The sequence below is a fragment of the Anas acuta genome, chromosome 8 (genome assembly GCF_963932015.1).
Source record: "Anas acuta chromosome 8, bAnaAcu1.1, whole genome shotgun sequence".
In the NCBI taxonomy this organism is placed as follows: domain Eukaryota; kingdom Metazoa; phylum Chordata; class Aves; order Anseriformes; family Anatidae; genus Anas; species Anas acuta.
In genome coordinates this window covers 21,717,045-21,739,056 of record NC_088986.1, presented here as the reverse complement: position 1 = coordinate 21,739,056, position 22,012 = coordinate 21,717,045, and the positions used below count along the sequence as shown (strand labels likewise).

At 42.3% G+C, this 22,012-nt stretch overlaps 1 protein-coding gene across 5 annotated transcripts in view; it reads left to right on the top strand.

Annotated features, from left to right (window-relative positions):
- The window catches only part of KLHL20 (kelch like family member 20), a 31,208-nt gene extending 10,026 nt beyond the window's left edge, over positions 1-21,182 (top strand). For all 5 annotated transcript variants that reach the window (XM_068689831.1, XM_068689833.1, XM_068689834.1 and 2 more), the window contains 10 exons: positions 4,887-5,460; positions 9,638-9,796; positions 10,976-11,070; positions 12,285-12,400; positions 12,785-12,968; positions 14,104-14,247; positions 14,434-14,567; positions 15,151-15,359; positions 16,921-17,027; positions 19,260-21,182. In XM_068689831.1, coding sequence (XP_068545932.1) covers positions 4,887-5,460; positions 9,638-9,796; positions 10,976-11,070; positions 12,285-12,400; positions 12,785-12,968; positions 14,104-14,247; positions 14,434-14,567; positions 15,151-15,359; positions 16,921-17,027; positions 19,260-19,344 — 1,807 coding nt within the window. In that variant the 3' untranslated portion in view covers positions 19,345-21,182. The remainder of the gene's footprint in view (positions 1-4,886; positions 5,461-9,637; positions 9,797-10,975; positions 11,071-12,284; positions 12,401-12,784; positions 12,969-14,103; positions 14,248-14,433; positions 14,568-15,150; positions 15,360-16,920; positions 17,028-19,259) is intronic.
- The last annotated feature ends 830 nt before the right edge of the window (positions 21,183-22,012 follow it).

Sequence of the window (22,012 nt, the reverse complement as noted above, 5' to 3'; positions counted from 1 at the left end):
AACACAACCTTTCCCAATATATACAAGTACAGTTTTAAGGGTTTCATTAGGATGTATCTCAAAGTGGCAAATATTTTGCTCAGTGTCAAGACAAATGTCTTGAGATTCCAGCGTGTTACTTTCACAGATGAAACCTTTTTGTTCACGCACAATGCATGCATTTACATCAATTGTTTGCCACTTTCCTCCCTTCTGATGGGCCCATACTTTATGCTCTTTAGGATAAAGTGTAGTTCCATTATGATTGAGTCCTAATGCAATGATTGGATATACATTGTATACGGTGGCATTACTTATAGTAAGTATAAAGGCAACAATTTGATCATTTTAATGGGTAAAGTTGACTAATTGCCACCAAGCTTGAAATTCTTTTTCAAATTCTGAAGCATTATCCCAAATCAGTTTTCGAATTTCAGTGGGCAAAGTTCCTCCTTCTCCCTCTCTAATAATAGCTGCTGCTACAGATTGTATCCATAACTGCGCTTGGATACAGCTCAAGGCAAGGGAGGTATTGCCTTGGGCTTTTCCAAGGGCATTTACAATTAATTGATGATCATTTTCCTCAATTTGTTCCCAATGGGGCAAAACATCTGATAGAAGCCATTGATTTGCTCCTAAAGCCAATAACGATAATTTTATTGGTTGTTCCAATTTCCTTAGGTCATCTGTAGTAGCAGTTACTCTACTCATTAAGACCTCAGCATCAATGCTATTTAATATACCTAATCCTGTCCCTAATAACCCAGTTGCATCCTGTGGCCCTTTTTTAGGGACCAACTAGGGTCAAAGAGAATTTGTTGTTGTCCCATATTTTTAATTATGTAAGGACCTGTGTTGAAGATGGAAGGAGTTAGACCAATGGGAGGCTGAGTCGGTTCGTTTTCAAATATCTGCAGGGGCAGAGGCTTCTTATCCTTTGACCATGAATTCAAATAGTAATTCTGTGCCTCTGTAACCCCAAAGACAGCACACAATTATAAGTTTGGTGAAAGTAAAATTGTACCAGCAATCAAAATTTGGTTCAGTTATTTTAGTTATTTGGCAACCAATTTGTATTGTTTGTCCAGACATGGCTTAAAGTTCAGCCATTCTTAGAGAATCATTCCAACTCCGTTCATCTTTTGAAAATATTTTGTTTCCATGTAGAACTAAAGTAGAGAGATTTAGGTCCTTTCTGTTTTGAGATGTTCCAGTGACTGTGCTATACTGTGACAATACATGGTTAAATGCCACGGTGAAACACCTCAGCTCCATGCACAGCCACAGTAGCTAAGTTTCCTTTAAGGTCTGTAATTGCATCAAGGTCAGGGTAAAGCATAGCATCATTAATCCAAACTGTTGATTCGTCATCTTCCAGCTGTCCCTATACAGTTCGCTCAGGGTTCCTGTGAACACAAAAGAAAATAAAATATGCTCGGTTGTATTCAACCGGCAGGGTTAGAAAGAGGGTGAAATAGCAATCTTTGATTTCCCATGCATAGACTATTGTTAGATACACAGAGGGCTTTCACTATCTCTGCCATGTTTGGAACTGTGGCAGTCAAAGGTGTAGTGTTAGCATTCAGCTGTCTGTATTCCACTGTAAAATGCCATTGCCTGGTTGGTTTCTTTACTGGCCACACTGGTGAATTGTAAGGTGAATGGGTCCTTTTAATAATGTCTCTTTTTTCCAATTCTGTTACCACCCCGTCAATCCCCATAAGTGCTGCTGCTGACAACAGATATTGCCGATCATTAATGATTTTAGCAGGGGATGAGGGTATGGATGTTTGTAACAGGCTCAGTCTCATGGTGCCTGAAACCCTTTGATGTGTCGTGAAACTCCACACAGTTCCATCAGGGAGTTTTCACGTACAACCATGCAGTATGTCAAATCCTAAAATATTAGTGTATGCAGCACCAACTAATACTTCTACCCTGGTTAATTTTTGTTCCTCTGGCAACCAGAGTGAAATTTTTGCAGTGGGGCATTGTTTTTCCACACCATTGATTCCCGTGAATTTAACCCTGTGTTGACCAGGTGTTATGCTCAGGGTTTGTGCTGTCTCATGTGTAATTACAGATATTTGGGTCCCAGTGTCAATAAGAAAATTTACCAATATTTTTGGGGGTTCAACAGGAATGGCAATGATAGGGTCAATATGTTCATTAGAGAGCCATTGAATTGCTAATACCTGCCGAGCAGGGTGGCTCATTGCCCTCCCCGGGGATAAGAGTTTTTTTGCCGACACCACAACTCACCTCGTTCCCTATTAGGTTTCAACCTCTCTTTGAATTTGGGATATCTGGGATTTTTAGTGTGGATTTGGTGGACTTGCCGAGAGTGGTCTTGGGATTTAATACTGGATGAATTAATCCAGCGCATTCGGTGTCCGTACTTATCTATGTCTTGTACCAATTCACTCCAGGTGGGAATAGGGGAGTTAGGATTTTGCCTACAACCACTATCATCATCCCTACAAGCAGCTAGTATATGATCTTGGGTGTTTGCTACAAACATCTTAAGACAATCAGGGAGTCCACGGATGAGAGGGGTTAACCGAATTGGATCAATAGGAGCTAACATCGGGGATTTCCTTAATTCATCTCTTTCATATATCGCCTGAATGCAGGCTGCTTTCTGTACTGCTACAGCCAGGTCAGCTCCTGGTGTGGTGGTTAAAAATACTCCAGGTCCCCAAAAGCCTCCTACCTCTTCCTCACTCAACATCATTCTATCTCCTCCTTTAAGAGAAACTCGACACACATACTCAACTTCTGATTCCCCTGATCGCCGTGAGAACTTCTCCTGTATTTTAACCAACTCTGCTGGTGGCAACGGAATCGTTCGCACAGTAGTGCGGATTTCATCATTATCATCAACAGTAGTCTCAGTCTTAACCAAAGGTCTCAAGGAAATGGATTGGGGTTCAGAATCAGAAATCTCTTCAACGCCATCATCACTGTCAGACCAGAAATCACTGTCCCAGCTTTCAGGTTCTGCACTATGCAGCACTCCACGAATCTGCTTGACCGGAGCGCAAGGCTGTACTTTATTTAACAGATGACTAACCCTCTCCAGCAATTGTTTAAGATGATTATTCTCACTCACAAGTTTATCATTTTCAGTCACAAGTTTGTCATTCTCAATGGAAAGTTTATTATTTTCATCCAAAAGTTTATCCACTCTGATTCCTAATGTTTTTCCCGTCTCCCTTTCAAAGGCCAATGATGACTTCAGTATTTCATTCTCTGATTTCAAAGCTGTATGTTCCGCATCAGAGATCAGTTTGGGAGCAGGAGTTTCCTTAGCTTTTTGCCGAGCACAAGACAAACAAGCTCCTAACACAGCACAAATCGCACCTTTACCCTTTCTTTGACCAATCTTTCGTGAAGCCTGACACTGCTCAATGTACTCTACCACTTTCTCCTCATCTTTCCAAAACTTTTGGGAAAACTCCTTCCCTGCCTGGGAAGGGGCACATTTATATTTTTGCAGTAGTTTATCCATAGCAATCCTGCCGACTACGCCAATTTTACTGTCGCGTTAAAGGGGTGTAGCTGATTAACCGTTACGGGCCCGGTTGGATTCAGAGTACTGAACCAGTCGGACATTCACCAAAACTGGGGTTCCGTTCGGACATTCACCAAAAACGTAATAACCACCTGGGGGTCCGCTCAGACATTCACCAAAAACATATTAACCACCTGGGGGTCCGTTCAGACATTCACCAACAATGCATTAACCGTCTGGGGGTCTGGTTAGATTCAGAACACTGAACTATCACGGATAACCACCCTCACCCTAGTTGCATTAATGAGAGCTATCACAATGCAATCAAGTATGGTTTATTACAGCAACAGATAATCAGGTTCTTTTGGATTGCCGGTGATAGTGACTATCTGCAAAAGCAAGCTAGTATGCATGAAATACACAGGTGTTACAGGTGTTCTAGGTGTGGGTTCTAGGTGCGGGTTCTAGGTGCGGGTTCTAGGTAGGTGTTACAGGTGTTACAGGTGTGCAGCCTAGAAATAAACGTGTTAAAAGGATCAAAGACTCTATAGAGATTTATAAGCAAATATTCAGATCTCACCCAAAGGCGTCCCAATGGGGGGGGAAGAGAGGCTCAGCCCGTCGACTGATCCCAGGAGTCAGGAGGTCCTAAGGATGTTGTATGTCCTTGGGATGGTATCTCCCCTGATGATGGTATCTTCCCTAACATCCCCTCTCTCTCGGGCCAATTTATATTATTTTCTGTCTTCTAGGTGGAGCTTGAGTGGCTCTAGTCAAGCATATCTTAGTTATGATTGGTGTAAAGTTTTCCTGTCTTCAATGCTGTACCTTTTCCTTAAAAGTGTGAATGTTAGTTTTATTTTCCTAGTTACTTCAGGCATTTACACCACAATGTTCAGGTATCGATGATGAGTGACCCTACAAAAAAAGGTAGGTGGAAGAGCAGAGAAGTTTGGTTAAATTATGTGACTGGAATTCTTTGCAGTGCAAATCCATCTCCAGCACTGACAAAACTCAAGTGAGAGTGGGGCAGTCAGATAATCTTCATTGCTTTGAGTCACTGTCTCTGAAATGGGGGTAATATTTCTCTACCACACAAGGCTCTTCGGAGGTTCAGTTAATAAATATGTATGTGTAGTTGGATGTTACAGCAGCGTGTCATAAAAAGCATATAAAATAGATATAAATATAAGCCTGAGGGTGGACGTTTGTTTATTTCTAGGTACACTTTGGCTTGAGACCGCTTCTTTTTGTGTGTATTTATTTTCACGTTCTCACGCGGAGCTACAGGCAGTGCTGTTTTTGCACCTGTAATTGGTGTGAGCATTAAAGCTTTGGCTGGCAGTGATCGATGAGCTGCTGATGGTCCTGTCTCGTGCCTTCCCTGCTGCAGGTGTACCAGTACTCGACCAGGAGAGACCGGAATGGACGTGACCAGCCGCTGCACACTCGGAGATCCCAACAAACTGCCGGAAGGGGTGCCACAGCCTGCACGCATGCCCTACATCTCCGACAAGCACCCTCGACAAACTCTGGAGGTCATCAATCTTCTCCGGAAGCACCGGGAGCTGTGCGATGTGGTGCTGGTAGTCGGTGCGAAGAAGATCTACGCCCACAGGGTGATCCTGTCAGCCTGCAGCCCTTACTTCCGAGCCATGTTCACCGGGGAGCTGGCGGAGAGTCGGCAGACAGAAGTCGTGATCAGAGACATCGACGAAAGGGCCATGGAACTGCTCATTGACTTTGCCTACACCTCTCAGATCACCGTGGAAGAGGGGAATGTCCAGACCTTGTTGCCAGCTGCTTGCCTTCTCCAGCTGGCCGAGATCCAGGAGGCCTGCTGCGAGTTCCTTAAGAGACAGTTGGACCCTTCCAATTGCCTGGGCATCCGAGCTTTTGCTGATACTCACTCGTGCCGTGAACTGCTGAGGATTGCTGACAAGTTCACCCAGCACAACTTCCAGGAGGTAAGGAGCCCCAGTGCTGGAACCGTGGCTTAAAACGTGAGACCTTTGAGCAACTCTTATTTTATGCTTCTTTCCAAATTTTGCCGCTTGGTCCGCTAATAATGATGGATGATAGCTGTTAGCTGGGGAACAGAGACAGAAGAGGTACCTGCAGGACTACGTTGTGCTGTTATTGTGTGTGTGATCTGTGGCGTTTCATCCCCTGGAGTTCTGTGGTGAATGTGATGTGGAAGGCAGGGCCACCGGCATCGCTGGTGTTTGGTGTTGCATCCGAGGTGGCTGCACAACTGTGTGGCATTGCACTTCCCTTTCAGAAGTATTTGTGATTGGAGGGGCCTTAAAATAAGGACAATACATCAAAAAAAAAAAAAGTATTAAGTATAGGGATTGGATGTGGGTGTGTGTGGGGAGCATACAGCTGCCTCAGAGGAGTCTTCAACTCTCGCTGCAGCAGAAACAGGATTTTTTGCATCTATTATTCAGCAGAATTTGTTTTAACGTAATTTAACTAGGTTATTTTTTGGCTGACCTTTATAAATCAAATGATTTTTGGTTCGTTAATTCTTCACATAAGATTTTTTTTTAGGAAAAAAAGTTGCTATCTCCCAGCTTAGGGAAGGATCAGCATAATGAAGGATTCCCTGAGCAGTACTAGGAAAAGAGTGGGTCTTTACTTAACTATTACACCCAAATGCAGAAAAGAGCGTGATGCCTGTAAGTGGTGTCTTGCCAGAGCCCTAATTGGAGGCGCAAGAATTTGTGTATATTTTGGAAGTGAGTGCTCTCAGTATGAAGGTTTGCCCCCCTGGTAGAAAGATTCATCTCTTGACTTCTCCAGAAACGGTGGAGCAGATAGCCTGTTGTGGAGAAACCTCTTCTTTTCACCTGCTTCACAGGTAGATCCTTTCCAAAGGCAGTGGGAACTCTGGAACTGGGTACTGATGCTAATTCACTTTCCCCAGAGAAGTGGCACTGTGTGATTGATTGCAGCTCAAAGACTTTTTTTTCCCCCTGGAGGGAACAGATTGGAATTGTATTAATTTCAGTCAGATAATACTTAAGAAAATTAAGAGCAGAAGCAAACACAATTGAACTTGACTGTTGGGCACACTGGAGACAATGCTTGCTATCTAACAGTAGACACATGACAGCAGCTTACTCTAAAAGTTGCAATTAAATCTGGCATTCCTAACCATAAAGACTGGAAAACAGAATTTGCTGTTTAACATGAGGCTGTTTTTTCTGGAACTTGGTGATTTCCCAAAAAGCCCTATGTTTTATCTGACCATTTTATGTACTCTCTGCTTGCTCTGCATTTCTATTCTTCTGCGTTTTTTTTTCGGGAGCAGGATGGTAACCAGATGGTTGTTTATTTTCAGTACTTGGTGGTTTTAATGGTTTGAGCAGTGCTCTTCTTATTATTACATGAGTAGGGCATGCTTACAAGCCTCTAAATAACTTCTCAACAGCATAACAATTTTGTATTTGAATGTTTTAGCATTAATACTTGCAGCTGGCTGTTAAGAGCTGCACACTATGGGGTTCTTTTCTTTCGCAGTTTCTCAAAGATAGCTTCCTGTGTTTGTTTTCCCTGTGAAAGCACACACAGGCAAGTTTTGCACTCTAGAAAACACTCTCCTCCTCCAAGATGATGTGAATTATGATTGACTCAACTAAATCATGGCCTCTGGAAAACAACAGCTTAGATTAGCTCACTGTTTGGCCTGGGCGGGCTTTGGTGTCCCTTTCAGTACTCCAAGAGTTTTGCTGTTCTTCATCCCTAACGCTCCCCTCTTTGCTTTCAGTTGTTTCTCTGCAGCCCGTGTTAATGGTGGTCCTTGCTGGGCTCGTGTTTTGGCCTGGTTATTTCCCATCTGGAGAGTGGATTGGTGGCCCCTGATGTAAGCCAGTGACTTGGCTACTTAAGCATCCTCCACTGTGGAGGTAGAGAACGTTAGAAAATGTCCTCTGCAGAGGCTGTGTGGTCATCGTTCTTCCAAGCTGGCAAAAAGAAACACGAGATGGGAATTTCCTGAATGGCAATGTAAAATATTAAGCACTAGGCATCCGGCCAGCCCATGCAGTTACTTTGAGTGCAGTCTGAATTGCTTTATGTCCTCTGCTGTGCTAACCTCTAGATCTATTAATTTTTATGTGTATTACTGCATTACATCATTAACTTCTCGGTGAAATGTTTTTCCAAGTTTTCTGTTTCCCTCAGTTTAATATGTTGCCTAAAACCCCTAGTGAATCCTGTGCATGTAATGTGAAATGGTTCTATTAACAGCTCCGCTGTGTGAGAACAGCCTTCATATTTTTTTGTTTGGTCTCTGACATCTGCGTGAAGGGAGAAAATCCACGTAAGGCTGAACAACTCGTACTTTATCAATAGACAAAAATTGCACTCCGTATTATCTACTCTGACACTTATTTGAAGTGCAGCAGACAACATGAGTACTGTACACTTGCCTGATTTTGTTCACATTTTGTAAGCAAGTCACTCAAACAGACCACTAATACCAGTCAGACAATTATTAGTGTCCTGATAATTAAGCCAAAATAAGCCTAAGCATTTCGAACAATTAGTTTTACTATGTAAACTAGCGAGTTGCATGGCAGTAATAGGCTGGTTTGCAGAAGTGCTTGCAGTGAGTTCTGTAGGGCTATCGATGCAGCTGGGGTTTCAGAGGATGGAAGGGGTAGCCTGGATGACCGACCCTAACTCGTAAGTGTTATTTCCAGAGCTTCCATTTCCAGAGTCTGAGACAGTACTTAAACTGTCAGGGTAAAATTAGGAGATGGGGAGACTGGAAAAATGCTGATACAGACCTTGTGAGCCACCCTGTTGGCAGGCTGAGGCTGAAGAAGTGCGTGGGCCCACCTTGTGACTCTCACTGCCCCTGAAAGCCCACAGGATCCCAGAACAAAGTCTGGTGACTGATCTCATTGTTTTTTGTGTTCCTTTTTAGCAGTATTTGTTGTTGCCAGTAACTGGGCAATTTCTGCACATTTATTCAGTGCTTTTAAGTCATTTCTTTAGGTAATTAAAAGAACTGTACATGTAATTGCTGTTGAGATAATGGTATCATTATGAGCATGGATTTTTCTTTCATTTATGCTGCAAATCATAGCATAAGTCGTGCAATTCTAATGTGGTTGCAAATTAGAAAGACAAGCCAATATTTATCTTCTCTCACTGAATCTCTCGGATTACAGGCTACAGACTGGAAATGCTCGTGGGGAAGTCGAGCTAATGGTTATCAATCAAACCTTTTCTGCAATTCTTCCCTTAGCTTCTTGCAGCTTTGCCATCTACCTGGTACCTGTGCAGAAGACGCAGTGGTGTGCTAGCTCTGCAGCCTCCCGAGGTATTCTGCAGCCTGGTGCACGCGTGCTCTGGGCTGTGCTGTGCGAGCCGTCCCCCAGCAGCAGCCAAGGCCTCCTGAGAAATCGGTCGCTGTCTTGGGTACCGAAGGAATTAACGCGTTTGCAGATTGTCAGTGGCTTGAATTTCACAAGGGATGAGTCCTTAGGAGGCTCTGATTCCCTCTTAAGTGCCTTTGGACTCACACGTGCTCTCTCTATATTTAAAACCAACGAAAGAGACGGGATCAAATGAATCAGTCTCCCTGTCCAGAAATATTTTCTGTTCTGCTGCAAATTGGCTTTCAGGAAGATTTTCCGTATTCTTTACAGTGCCTCTGGTAACTTATTTCTGAGACTTGCTTCTGTGTTCTGCTTTGGATTCCTTGTGAACAGATCCTCTCTATTCTGATGCTGCTTTTCAGTCAAGTATTTGTCACCTGTGTAACCTTATTTTTACAAGTGGTGAAAGAGAAGGCTGATTTTAAAGAAGGGCTTTACTTTTCTTAAATTTTGGAACCTGATCAGTATGCTCTGTGGTTTAACCTTTTAAAAGTGTCCTACTAAAAAACTGTGATACTTTTTCACTTGCATCTGTGTTGCTAGTCTGCATTTCGTACCATACAGCAAGCCCTTCGTGTGCTGATGTCAAGGCAGCGATGGATATTTGGGATTTCATTGGATCAGTCCCTTGGTTTCTAATTCAAGCGGGCTGTCTGTCCTTTAGAGTTGCACTGAAGTGCCAGAGTGGTGAAAGGTTCTGGTGCTTTGGGCGCTGTCCTAATTTTTTTTGCTGCTTTTTCCATTGAACCAGGTAATGGAGAGTGAGGAGTTCATGCTGCTTCCTGCCAATCAGCTCATAGACATCATATCCAGTGACGAGTTAAATGTTCGCAGCGAAGAGCAGGTGTTCAACGCGGTGATGGCCTGGGTGAAATACAGCATTCAAGAAAGAAGACCCCAGCTGCCACAGGTAATGCTGAGCACAATAACATTTGAGACTGCTTTATCTAGGGGAAGAGTAATGAGGGCTGATACGGCGGTGTAACAGCAGCGTGACAGTTCTGAAGGCATGCAGTGGCACAGTAGTTCTCTCTGACTTCCACCTGTGTTAGAAGGCTTGCAGTTTCCTTTCATCTAGGCTGAAAGATGCAGTGGCTAGACCTTTTAATAGGGGCTTTATTGAATTGTTTCCAGGTAGGACTTGCCAAACTAGATCATTCCAGTGGTCTGTCCAGACAAACCTGCCTGGATTGCTTTGAGTGTTGTACAAAAAAAAAAAAGTGGGTAAGAAAAAGCTTGCCTTCATTTGAGGTGCGTCTTTAAGCTCTGCTGTTTGATTTATGCTACAGCCCTCACGATCTTATATTGGAGCTTGTCAGAATGGTTTTGTTGAAATGCAGCGCTTCATCTAGGCCAAGCCATTTCGCAGAGAAGCACCCATTCTGACAAAGCTGTCAACTGGAAAGCCTCTGAAGTCCCAGGCTTTCTGATCAAAAGAAGCGAGAGTCTGTCTACCTCGGTGTTTTTACTTTGGAAATGCTGATACTAAATGCAACTTTATTAGGTGGAAAGCTTTTGAAAATTATTTAAAAGCAAACAAAAACCCCGCTGTCCTCAAGCTAGCTCTTCTTAATGGTGTTAAACTGTGCCTTTTTAGGCCCCTCTATCTGTACCTGTTTGTGTTTCTGAATTCTAAGCTGTTACGAAAGGGATGTTATTTGTTATCTGCAATACCACTCACGTTTAAGAGAGCTAAATGGTTGATAAAATGTTTAACTAGTGTTTCAGGCATGTATATTGACATCTGTATTTTTGTGAAGGTTTTCAATTGTGAGCTTATTTTCATCTGTTAATAAATCAGATTTTCATCAGTTAATAAAGGGATTGTCCCTTTTCAAAAACTGCCTGCCTGCCTTCTGCCTATCTAAATTGATACTTGGAAAAGGCAAAGGTACTGTAAGCTGAGCTATGTTAAACTCAAATGCTAGAGTTTGGATTGTAAATGACTGTGGATGTTTGCTAGAGAAATTACTAACTCTTTATCAAAAACTTGTTAGCCAATCTTTTTTTTTCTCTCAATTTTACTTCTCTTTGTATGTGTGTGGGAATATGTGACTTATCTACAGTGACATTCTGGTTTGTGTTGCAGGTCCTACAGCATGTCCGTCTGCCACTGCTGAGTCCCAAGTTTCTTGTGGGTACCGTGGGCTCTGATCCTCTTATTAAGAGCGATGAGGAATGCCGGTAAATCTCCTTGCTAATTTACAGAATAGGATTGTGTTGTCTTTGAGTGCCTTATTTACATCTGTTCTCTGAAACTGTTTATTTGTCAGTAGTAAATGGGTAATATCTGTTTCCTCTTTTGCAACTGGGAGGAGAAGAAATGCAAGACAGCATTTCCTATTTGCATAATAGTTGGTAGTGTGACATAGAGGATTTTTTTTTTCTTTTAAAGTTTTCAGGGAAATAGCAGATTTTGGGTACACAGGTTGACTTTTGGTAAGATATCCTTCAGTGTATTGTTTTCCATTTCACATTTTTAATTCTGTAATCATGGCTCTTCATTGCAGCTTACCACTTCCATGGTATTTATTCATAATCTCTTCATGACTTAAAGTACTTTCTGTATGCAAAACATCTTGACTTTGATAACTCCATAGGACTCAAGGATTAGAGTCCGCTGTCTTGTGCAATGCTACTGCAAAAAAACTGTTGTTTCCTTCTCTTGTGGTATAAGTCTCACCTTTCTGGTTTTGCTGAGTTCTGCATTATCTATGAAGCACGCAATTTTTCTTTCTGGGCTTAATGTGGAAAAGCTAAAGGGATAGGCTAAACTGTTCTCTTCCTGAATTAAGCATTCATACTGGGGGAATTCCACGCTTTTAGAGGGAAGGAGGACTTTTTTTCTTTTTTGTTTTATTCAAGGGTTTGGAATATTAGGATTAGACCAGGTGACAAGTCATGAATGGATGGACATTGTGAGCTGGCCAGAGCTCATGGAGAAAATATTCATCAGAAGGGTACTATCTCCATCTATTGGTCGTGTGTGTTATGTATTCGTGTGCTTTTCGAGTCCTGTTTTGTTCCCAGGCAAAACCACTGATTTGTTAAGACTTAGCCTGAAGCAGACTGGGTTTTTCTTTTCTGTACAGTAAGCCTGACAAATCTCATCATTCTTTTAGTCAGTCTTCATAGCTCGTAGTATCTAATATTAAACTCCAGCCAAATATTGATACTGATCTACTTCTGTCACTGTGTAAATGACTTGTAAGCAGTTGATGAGTATTTAGGTGACAGTGTGTGTTTTAACTAGAGCTATTCATGCACTTACGTGATTTGTGAATACCTGAAGTGTACAACTGTTGCTGGCTGCTCTTGCCATCAGTTTTGGTTTGTGCTTTTTCCTTAGACCTGTATCACGTCAGCTCTGGGAATTAATATTTTCCTGTGTTGCACAGGGATTTAGTGGATGAAGCCAAAAACTATCTCCTGCTGCCGCAGGAGCGGCCACTGATGCAAGGACCACGAACCAGACCACGCAAACCCATCCGCTGTGGCGAAGTACTCTTTGCAGGTGTGTACAGCTCCTGCTGGCTTAAGTCAGGAGATTCAAGTCTGTGTTTATTATTTTTTTTCTGGTGATAGTGTTCCTGTAAGCCTAATCTTTTCCACATCTTTCTGAAGTGACCTGTGTGTTAATATTTGGAGGTTTGAGTTTAATTTTCTTGCTCACGTTATCTTTTTGGTGGTATTAATGCCACAGTACTCCCAAGCTTATGTAAATCACCTTGAAAATGACATTGTCTTCCAGTTATAATGAGGAATGAGGAACTCTGAGAGATGTCAGCCTTAAACCAGTAGCCACAAAGTCCAGAGGGATCATTTGTATGAGGCACATGTACAATATGTGAGCTTGGTGCATTGCTGTGACACCATTTCTTGTGTTTGGTTCCTACAGTGGGGGGCTGGTGCAGTGGGGATGCGATTTCCAGTGTGGAGCGCTATGACCCTCAGACCAACGAGTGGCGGATGGTGGCCTCCATGAGCAAAAGACGCTGTGGCGTTGGAGTCAGTGTTCTGGATGACCTCCTCTACGCGGTGGGAGGCCACGATGGTTCCTCTTATCTTAACAGTGTGGAAAGGTAGGTCTTCATAAGGCCTGTATGCAAAATGCTAGCTCTGAATATCTAAACCTGGTTGCAGCCTTTTAAAAATGGTTTGGTTTTGTGAGCTGTGTTCTTTTCCTGCTGAAAACCTGAAATTTGTTGCCTGTGTGGACACCCCTTCAATATTGTGTTGGTTTACTGCTGAACCAGGTCTTCACATGTAGCACCTTCTCGTGTTATCCCCAACTTAATGAGAGAAGACGTAGCCTTTGGTATAAGGAAGGAATAGGCAGGAGGTGGGTTTGGCTGTAGTTGGGAGCAGTGATGATCCTGGTTAACCTTCTTCGCATTTGCTGGTTTGTTTTTAGCATTGTTGAGGAAGGTGAGGCTATGATATGCATAGCTTCAATGCTGAGGGAAAGCATCCTGGAATTTCATTGTGGGTTGGTAACTACAGAATAAAGGAACCTTGCAAACACAGGAGGAGGAAAATAGGTCAGTTTTAGACCTGTGGAAGACGAGTCAAACAAGCTGTGTCAAGCTTCCTGTTTCTGGGAGCAGCATATGGCAGCCTGCATGGCTAAAAGCCCCATGACTCAAGCACTCCTAGCGCTCTCAGTGTCTTCCCTTTAACAAATCCAATGAGCTATACAAATATCTCCTTCCTACCCTTCTTTCCGCATCTCTTTGTGTACTCCTGGGCTCCCAAATCATGACTCTAGCATTATGTCTCCAATGTCCTGCACTATATTTTCTTGTCTCTGGGTTCCCAAGTCCACCTGGTTCCTTCATCTTTATCTAGAAGTGCAGGTCTCACTCAGTGCTGGCTGAGTTCTTGTGTGACCTGCAGAGAACATCCAGCAGAGCAACTCTGCCTGCTGCTCTCTGCACAAGTGTAAGTTACCATGTGTCAGCCAGTCCCTAGTAACCTGCTCTCTTACGAGTCTGAAGCTTTGATCTTCAGTTTGAATCATCCAAGCTGCAGTTTGAACATCCTTGGGATAACGTGTTGGATGCATTACATCATTTTGGGATACTTACTCAACTTACAAATAGTTGTGGTGCAGTTCAAGCTCAAGATAGGCAAACTTTGCTGCCTCCGAACTTCCCAAGCATGGGGGAGTCTGAAGCATCCTAGACAAACAACTTGTCCTCTTTGGTGTTTTTCTAGATATGATCCCAAGACCAATCAGTGGAGCAGTGACGTGGCCCCCACCAGCACCTGCAGGACCAGTGTTGGAGTAGCAGTTCTTGGGGGCTACCTGTATGCTGTGGGTGGCCAGGATGGTGTCTCTTGTCTCAACATCGTGGAAAGGTACTTAATTTTAAAAGCGGGGCGTAAGGAAAAGTGGGTCTCTTAGCAGGTGCAGATCAGCTTCAGAGAAGGTAAATGTTCAAATCTCATGGGGATTTTTCTTTGGAGAGAATAAAATGAGTCTTTTTGCCCCTTTTGTGAAGACGTCGATGCTTTGCTGAGCTCTGGTGTTTATTTTCCTGCCAGGTATGATCCCAAAGAAAACAAATGGACTCGAGTGGCTTCCATGAGCACCAGGCGCCTGGGAGTTGCAGTGGCTGTCCTAGGGGGCTTCCTCTACGCAGTAGGAGGCTCTGATGGAACTTCTCCTCTCAATACTGGTATGCCTTTTGCTGTCCCTCACTGCAGTCAGAGCTTGTCACGGTCCTGTTTGTTGTCCTTAAGTCTCCAGGTAGTAGTTGAATATTGTGGTGGTTGTTTGAGTGTTTTCTCCTTCAGGTGTGGTTTTGCTCTATTGTTATTCACTCCATGAGCTTGTGAACCCCTATTACCTGATTGTGTGTGGTAGTTTTTTGTTTCTTGATGCTGCATTTGGCAGTGTTTCCTGAATACAATACTTCATTCATTTGCATAACAGCTGCAAGCACATCTTTTTTTTTCCCCCCTGCAATAGCCCTTCCCCAGCAGGGAAGGTACCAAAGGTCAAACTACTGCAAGATGCCAATGCAGATCGTTTTCTAGCACTGCCAACTCATTCTTGAGTGAAGATGCTTTATATGATTGATTGTGTAGGATTGGAGACAGGAGAGAGAATAGCAGCCTTTTTAGGGAAGGGAAACATTAAAGTGACAGAACAAACTAGTAGGTTATATTTTTGCTGTGTGGAAACTGTAGTGCCTTTACAGATAGAGCAATAGCACTGCTTGCCAACCCTGTTGTCCAAAAATGTCATATCCTCTGCAGTGGAACGATACAATCCCCAGGAGAACCGCTGGCATACGATTGCACCCATGGGGACTAGAAGGAAGCACCTGGGCTGTGCGGTGTACCAAGACATGATATATGCTGTGGGAGGCAGAGACGATACGACGGAGCTCAGTAGTGCAGAGAGATACAACCCTCGAACAAACCAGTGGTCTCCTGTTGTGGCCATGACATCCCGCCGGAGTGGAGTGAGTTTGGCTTGGTTTGCTTGTTTATAATGTACGTCATGTGAGAGCGTGGGACAGAGCATCATCTTCTGAGATTTTCCTCTGGCTTCCTCTGTACTTTCACCTCTATTCTTCTGTGAGGGAAATGTTTGCAAAGAGGCAAAGCAACTTAAAATGTGAAAGTGAAGTGGTAGTTGTGTCATGGCATAGACAGCTGCTTAACATGCCTGAAGGTGGGGACATTCAATATTAGAGAACACTATTCAAATCAGTACCTGGTCTCATCCTGCAATGTGCTTTGGATGAATTTAGAGATGAGCAAACCTACCTGCCCAGAAGAAAGAGCTGGAAAACTGGGCAATTGTATTTAGATACGAACTTCTTGCTAAGCCTTTTCATTGCCTTTACATGTGTGGGAACAGGATTTTTGGGCTTTCACTTAAAATGTTGCTTCTCTTCACCAAATCATGTGGGTATAGGAAGTGACAGCGTGTTTCCATCAACTGCTAATCTTCCTGCTTTTAGTAGGCATCTGAACAAAAGATTAACACAGTGTTTTAAGTAGTCATCTTGCTTGGGCAGATGCAAATGTTATGAATATTTATCGCTGGATACTGGATTATATAGTAAAGCATGGATTAATTCTGTATGTTAGTATTTCAGCGTCTGGTGAGGCAAGTGTGAATCATAACTTGCTCAAGGACTGGTTTTGGGGACAGAATGTATATTTCCTTCCTCAAGCTTATAGTACACTGTTCAGCACTGTCCCTCTTAGTCACTCATTAAGTGTTATTTTATTACGAATTTATTTCATATTTGCTTTGCGTAGAAATTGCTCAACAGATGCATTTGTATCTGCAGCCCTCCTGAGTTTGCTCTGACTTCCTTGGAGGCAAAACAATGAGTGTTTTACATTGTGTTCTTGTCGTCATCTCTGTACCACAATGTTTTCAATAGAGGTGACCTTCCTAAACCGTAGAACAGTTTGAGATTTTGGTGATTTTGCACTTCTGTAGAAAGGTAGGCTGGAGACCAGGGTGCTTACAGATGGTCCAAATCATAGCCCAAAAGAAGAAGGCCAGGGCTTGTGTATGGTTCTGTTACAGTTTAAGCAAGCACTGTAGGCTGGTAGATACTCTGCGGTGTGTTCTCTTGTCAAGAAGTTCCATCCAGGACACGATGTGTTTTGGCTGGCAAAGGCCTAGGGCCTGATGTGTCTGTAACCATTCAGGCAGTTCCAATTCTTGTAGCTGGTAATACAGGGAACCTTCTCCTCTTTCTCTGAGACATTCTCTGTTTTCAGACGTATATTTACCTCTTAATGTCTTGTAATTTTAAACCCAGTATTTGGACTGTGTAGCATCCTGTATCAGCCTAGAATGCATCTAGCTAGAACATGCTATTTTGTTTGTCCTCTCTTCCCCAAAAATTCTCAACTGTAGATTGACTTTCCCCAAACACGGTTGCTAAACCCTTTTATTAATACTTGTTTTAACCATTCATTTCAGGGCATGCACTGAGGAACGTGTCTTTTCAGTACATCCCAGCTAAGCAGTGACTATCTGTGATGGTTGTTTTGCAGGTTGGCCTTGCAGTGGTGAACGGACAGCTAATGGCAGTGGGGGGGTTTGATGGCACAACGTACTTGAAGACCATTGAGGTGTTTGATCCGGATGCAAACACATGGAGGTAACTAAGTTTGTGAAACAATCAAAGAGCAATCTCCAGCCGTGGCTGCTGCCACCCAGCTGGAACTGTCCTAGGCAAATTAGAAAAATGACATACACCATCATGAGGAAATTAGTGCAGTAACCAGCATGAGTTTCATACTGTAGCTTGTTGGTTTGCATGAAACTGTAAGAAAGAGGGTTGTATTGGGAAAAAAAGTGAAGGCACAGGAACTTCTTTCAGCTGTTGCTACCACATTATTCCAGAAGTGCAGTCTAAGGCTGAGAAACCCCTATATACAAGGGGCACTTGCTGCTCACACTAACCTTGTGGCAGGCTTGCATCTCTGTCACTGGTGCCTGACTGTGAAATCCTTTCCTGACAATATGACTTCTCCATTTAAATATGGATGGAAGTTGAACAGTTTTAATATCCTGATGTCATTTACCTACTGCAATCCCCATGTCCATGACTACAGGAGTAACGGACAGTTGAGAAACATTTTCTTGCAAATTTCTGCTTGAACTCCAGCCATTAACTCCATTTTAGGTGAAGTGGGAGTGAGTTCTGCCTATTTTTTTTCCCACCCTGGTATTGCAAAGAGTAACTAACACTTAATGAATAAAGTCTCATTGCATCTTTTTTCAGGTTGGAAAGCCATGTGTAGGTAGGTAGGTTACTGAGACCCAGACAAAAGCTATTTATCAGTCTTTCTAGGTAAAATGTCATACTAAAACCTAATTTGTTTTTAAATGCTGCTTTTGAATGTACAACAATGAACCATACCGAAAGAGATCTGCCCCTTCTGTTTATTTTGGGCTCAGTCTCTTCTACTTCCAAAAACATGCTTGCCCTTAGCAGAACGAGCTCACAGTCATGGTGTAGAATTCAGCCTACTCATTTTTGGCTATCAAGCTGAGGCTCTGAGTTCCAAATCTGTCTGGAGGAGCTGAAATGAAATACTTTGAGCATATGATGTTCTTCCCCTTTAAATCTGGAAGGCAGCAATTAGAATTTCATCTGATTTACAAGATGAGAGAAAATCATGAAATTGCTGGTTTGTATTTCCCATTTCTTTTCTATTCGTAACTATGCTCGAAAGCAATTACCTGTATGTTTATTCCTAAATCTAATTAGTATAAAGTTTCAATCTCCTATCTCTATTCTTGTTCCTTTAGTAATCAGGAAGGATTGGAGGGAGAGGAATAGAAATTAATGTCCTTATTCTTTCTGGTATAATAATACAAGTAAATTAATCCTTCTGAGAGAAGCTGTCATGAGAAGCAGTAGAGACCATTCCCGTTGTTTGCTGAGCTATGGTCAGTGCTTTATGAACTGCTGAGGAAAGAACAGCTGAATAGCAAGTAATACGTACTTCATATTCCTTAGCTGCATTGTTTCAGCTACTTCCAGTGACTGTAACCATGACATATATTGCATTAAGAGTTACTGTCTGGGCTGGCTTCCACAGAAGCTTAGGAGGTTGTTCAAGGTAGTAGCTTGTGGGCTTTTCCTCCCACTTAATTTGATGTAGCTAATCAACATCTGGTCGTCTTCCTTTTCTTTGCTGAACTTCTTGGTCTGAGAAGGTTTTTAGTATATGTGGGTAGCCTGATGAGAAATTCTTCTGATACAATTTGTTAATCCCAAATGGTATCGGTAAGAGTTGTTTGAAGAGCTCCTCTTTCTGCCAGTAGACTTCAGTGGCACAGAAGTATGCAGCTGAAGTGAGTAGGATACTGGAGTCTATAGGGATCAGATTTCCATGTGAAATGCAGGCACCGTTTCAGTAGCATATCTTGGAGAAGCAGATGGTGCTTGGGATGTGTTACATCTTGGTCAGATCAGCTGAATTTAGGGTATTAGAAATGTAAATTGAATTGTAAGTGACAACCTTATCCTTGATCCAGTGCTATCCAAAACGTTAGCCCAAGGTCAGCTACAGCCTGTAAGTTGTTTTTTTAATCTGTCACACAATGAGACAGGGAGAAAGCAAGCGATTACTCAAGTAACAGAAAACTGTCGTGTCAAAACAAGAAGCAATTTTTGTTTTGATGGAGAAGGGCATAAGCAAATAGAAGTGTTTACCTTGGAAGTATATAAAAAGCCTGCTGCCCTGCTACTTGTCACGATCCGCTGTAACCAGAGGTTATCAGTGGGGTAACTGTGGTTTCAAAGGCTGGTTCAGTCTTTCCCCTGGTAGCTCCATGAAGGAGGTGAAGCAGTGTGCTCACAGAAGCCTTGTCTTTGCAGGTTGTACGGTGGGATGAACTATCGCCGGCTGGGAGGAGGAGTAGGTGTTATCAAAATGACACACTGTGAATCTCATATATGGTAAGCATCGAGAAGGGAAGGAGCCCCCTAGCTTCTCGTTTCTAGAAAAACTGAAGAGACTTGTTGACACTGGACCTCTTTGCAGCTCTAGTATGAACGGTCTAGACCCGATGTAACTCTTTCTTACGGAACTATAAAAATGACTTCTGTCAGAGTGTGCCCAATGGGAGACCACGTTGTCAGACTCCAGGGAACCACTGGACAAAAGTAGAAGTGTCGCTTATGTCCGTATTTTTTCTAAATAGTCTACAATTTTGAATAAACCAAACTGTAAATGTCGCTATAGTGTAAGTAATACTGATGTAAAGACTACAAGCTATAATGGGAGTCTGGCAAGGAAGAGGGTTTCCTGCCTTCCCTCCTGCTGTGAGCAGTGGATGTGGCAGCTGTGTGGTGGGCGAAAGAGGAAAGTGATACGGAAAACATTGCTTTTGCCTTATTTACAGAGAGCTTCAAAAAAAAAAAAAAAAGTACTTGACCTGCAAGGTGCCACCTTTGCACAGAAGCTTTCCTGTGCTCAGAGTATATTTATTTTTTCATTTAATTTGTATCATGTATTTTCTTTGTATCGCTCACAGCGATGATTCCAGCTTTTTATATACATATATATGTGTGCATATATATATATGTATTTTATATATATGTATATGTGCGTGTGCGATTTGAGTTTTGATGAGTTGATGGTTAGGGCAGGGCTATGTCCTGCAAGCTATTGTGGTTCCAACCCTTGTGGTATGTGTTAGGGTCTCTTAGAGTACAGGAGAGGTATGAAGATGGGTACCCTGAGTATCTTTTCAGTCTTGCTAGAGGCAAGAAGTAGAACTGGAACTCTCATCTATCGACTGAATCAGTGAAATGCCCCAAAAGAGAGTGAAAAGGATTTCAGGCAATGCCTTTTTAGTGTACAGTGTATGGTACAGAAGTTCAGCTTTTGTCTCTCAACGCCCCTGTATATGAACCTAGAAACAACTTGTTGCTTACTTAGAAAAGTCTTTCTCACGTTGCCTGCTTAGATAATCACTCTTTGTCTGAAGCTGGTATGCAGGTGTCATCTGTTAATTCTTACTAGCCTAGATCAACACTCCTCAGCTTCTTGCTAGAGTGGCAGACCCGCAGTCAGTGCCTGCTGTGAAAAATGCTTAGACTAGCATCACCTTAGCTGCCCTTCTGCCTCTTGTCTGTGTCTTCAGAATTCCTGTTGTAAAACACCGACCGTGACGAGATGGTAACCTCCCTTTTAGTGATTTTTATGTACTTTCTCTGGGCTGGTTTTGAGCAGGGAAAGGTCTGAGACTCATGAAAGAGTTTGGAGGGGAAGGACTCTGCTGGCACTGTAATTTGTCATGTTTTGGTGAGTGCAGAGGTACCCAGGGGTGGGGAGAGAGGAAAGAGGAACTCTAGACTCAAAGGTTCTGACACGTTTGTACTGTAATTTCTATACAGAATCAAAGAAAGACCTGTTGCACCTGATGTAACTTTGGACCTTACTAAATCTGATTTTAAAAGAATAAGAGGACAGGACTGTAAATTCTTGAGATGAAAAAGGCAGTGCTGGTATCTTAAGTTCTTTAACTTCATAGTTTGATTCATGTAACTCAGCATTTTAATGTGCTTGAATATAGTAAAAATTACACTACAGTAATAAATGGGTCATTAAAGGTTTTTAAAAAGCCCCCTTTCCCCTCGAGGTTGATATTGTGTTTACATATGAAAATCATTTGCACCTTTACAAGGAAAACAAGTATTCTGTAAACAAATGTTTACATTTATCATTTATGCTTTTTTCTAGCATGAGTAACTTGTATAAATAGTGCTATCTTAATAAATTTCTTCTATGCTGTTTTTCGTTTGTTCTTTTACTTGAAAGCAGTGGTTTTATATAGTTTGTGTACATATGGTGGATATAGATGCTGTTTTTTTCAGGTACCAGTCAAAGTAAAACTGGTTTAAAAGCTCTGCTGTTTGGTGTTAACCTCAATTCCTTAGAAGCACATGATTCAGAACCAGCTTTTTTTCCTGGAAGAAAGCATCTGCAACATCTTCCTAAATCTAGCTCTGCTGACTTAACTGCAGTTACCTATTCCAATTTGTGGGTAAGCCTGTAAAAAGAAGGAAGTAGCCCTTCGTTCCAGCAATGTCCTACAGAAGTCTGTAGCAGGTACTGGACATGCTTAGCAAAGGAGCAACTTTAGGGAAGTACCAGTCTTGAGAGCAGAGCACTCACAGGGACTTCTCACATGTTTTATATCCTCTTAGTTTGTGTTCCTAAAAGAAGGTATAGGTTAAGGCAGCTACGCTGAATTTAGAATTTGAATTTAGAATTTTAGAAACTGATTATGCAAAGCTGCTGGGAAGAGCTGAGCATTAGATCTTAAAATTAACCTCTGGGAGTAACAGTCTCGTTTTCAAACCAAATACAGCTGCCACTTCATGTCAGATCACCTATTTCTGCTTACCTAGTGTTCCTCTGAATCAATATAGCAAATTTTTGTCTAAGATGTTTCCTAAAAGGAAATCAGAACTGATAGTTTTTAATAGCTGCTAGGAGCTTCAGAAAATGGCTCAATTACTTCTAACAGGGTAAGCATCATTGCTTTACAAGCAAGAGTAATCCATCTTCAATTAGTAAACATAAAAACTACAAGCAAGTGCATGATTCTTTTCGTAAATGT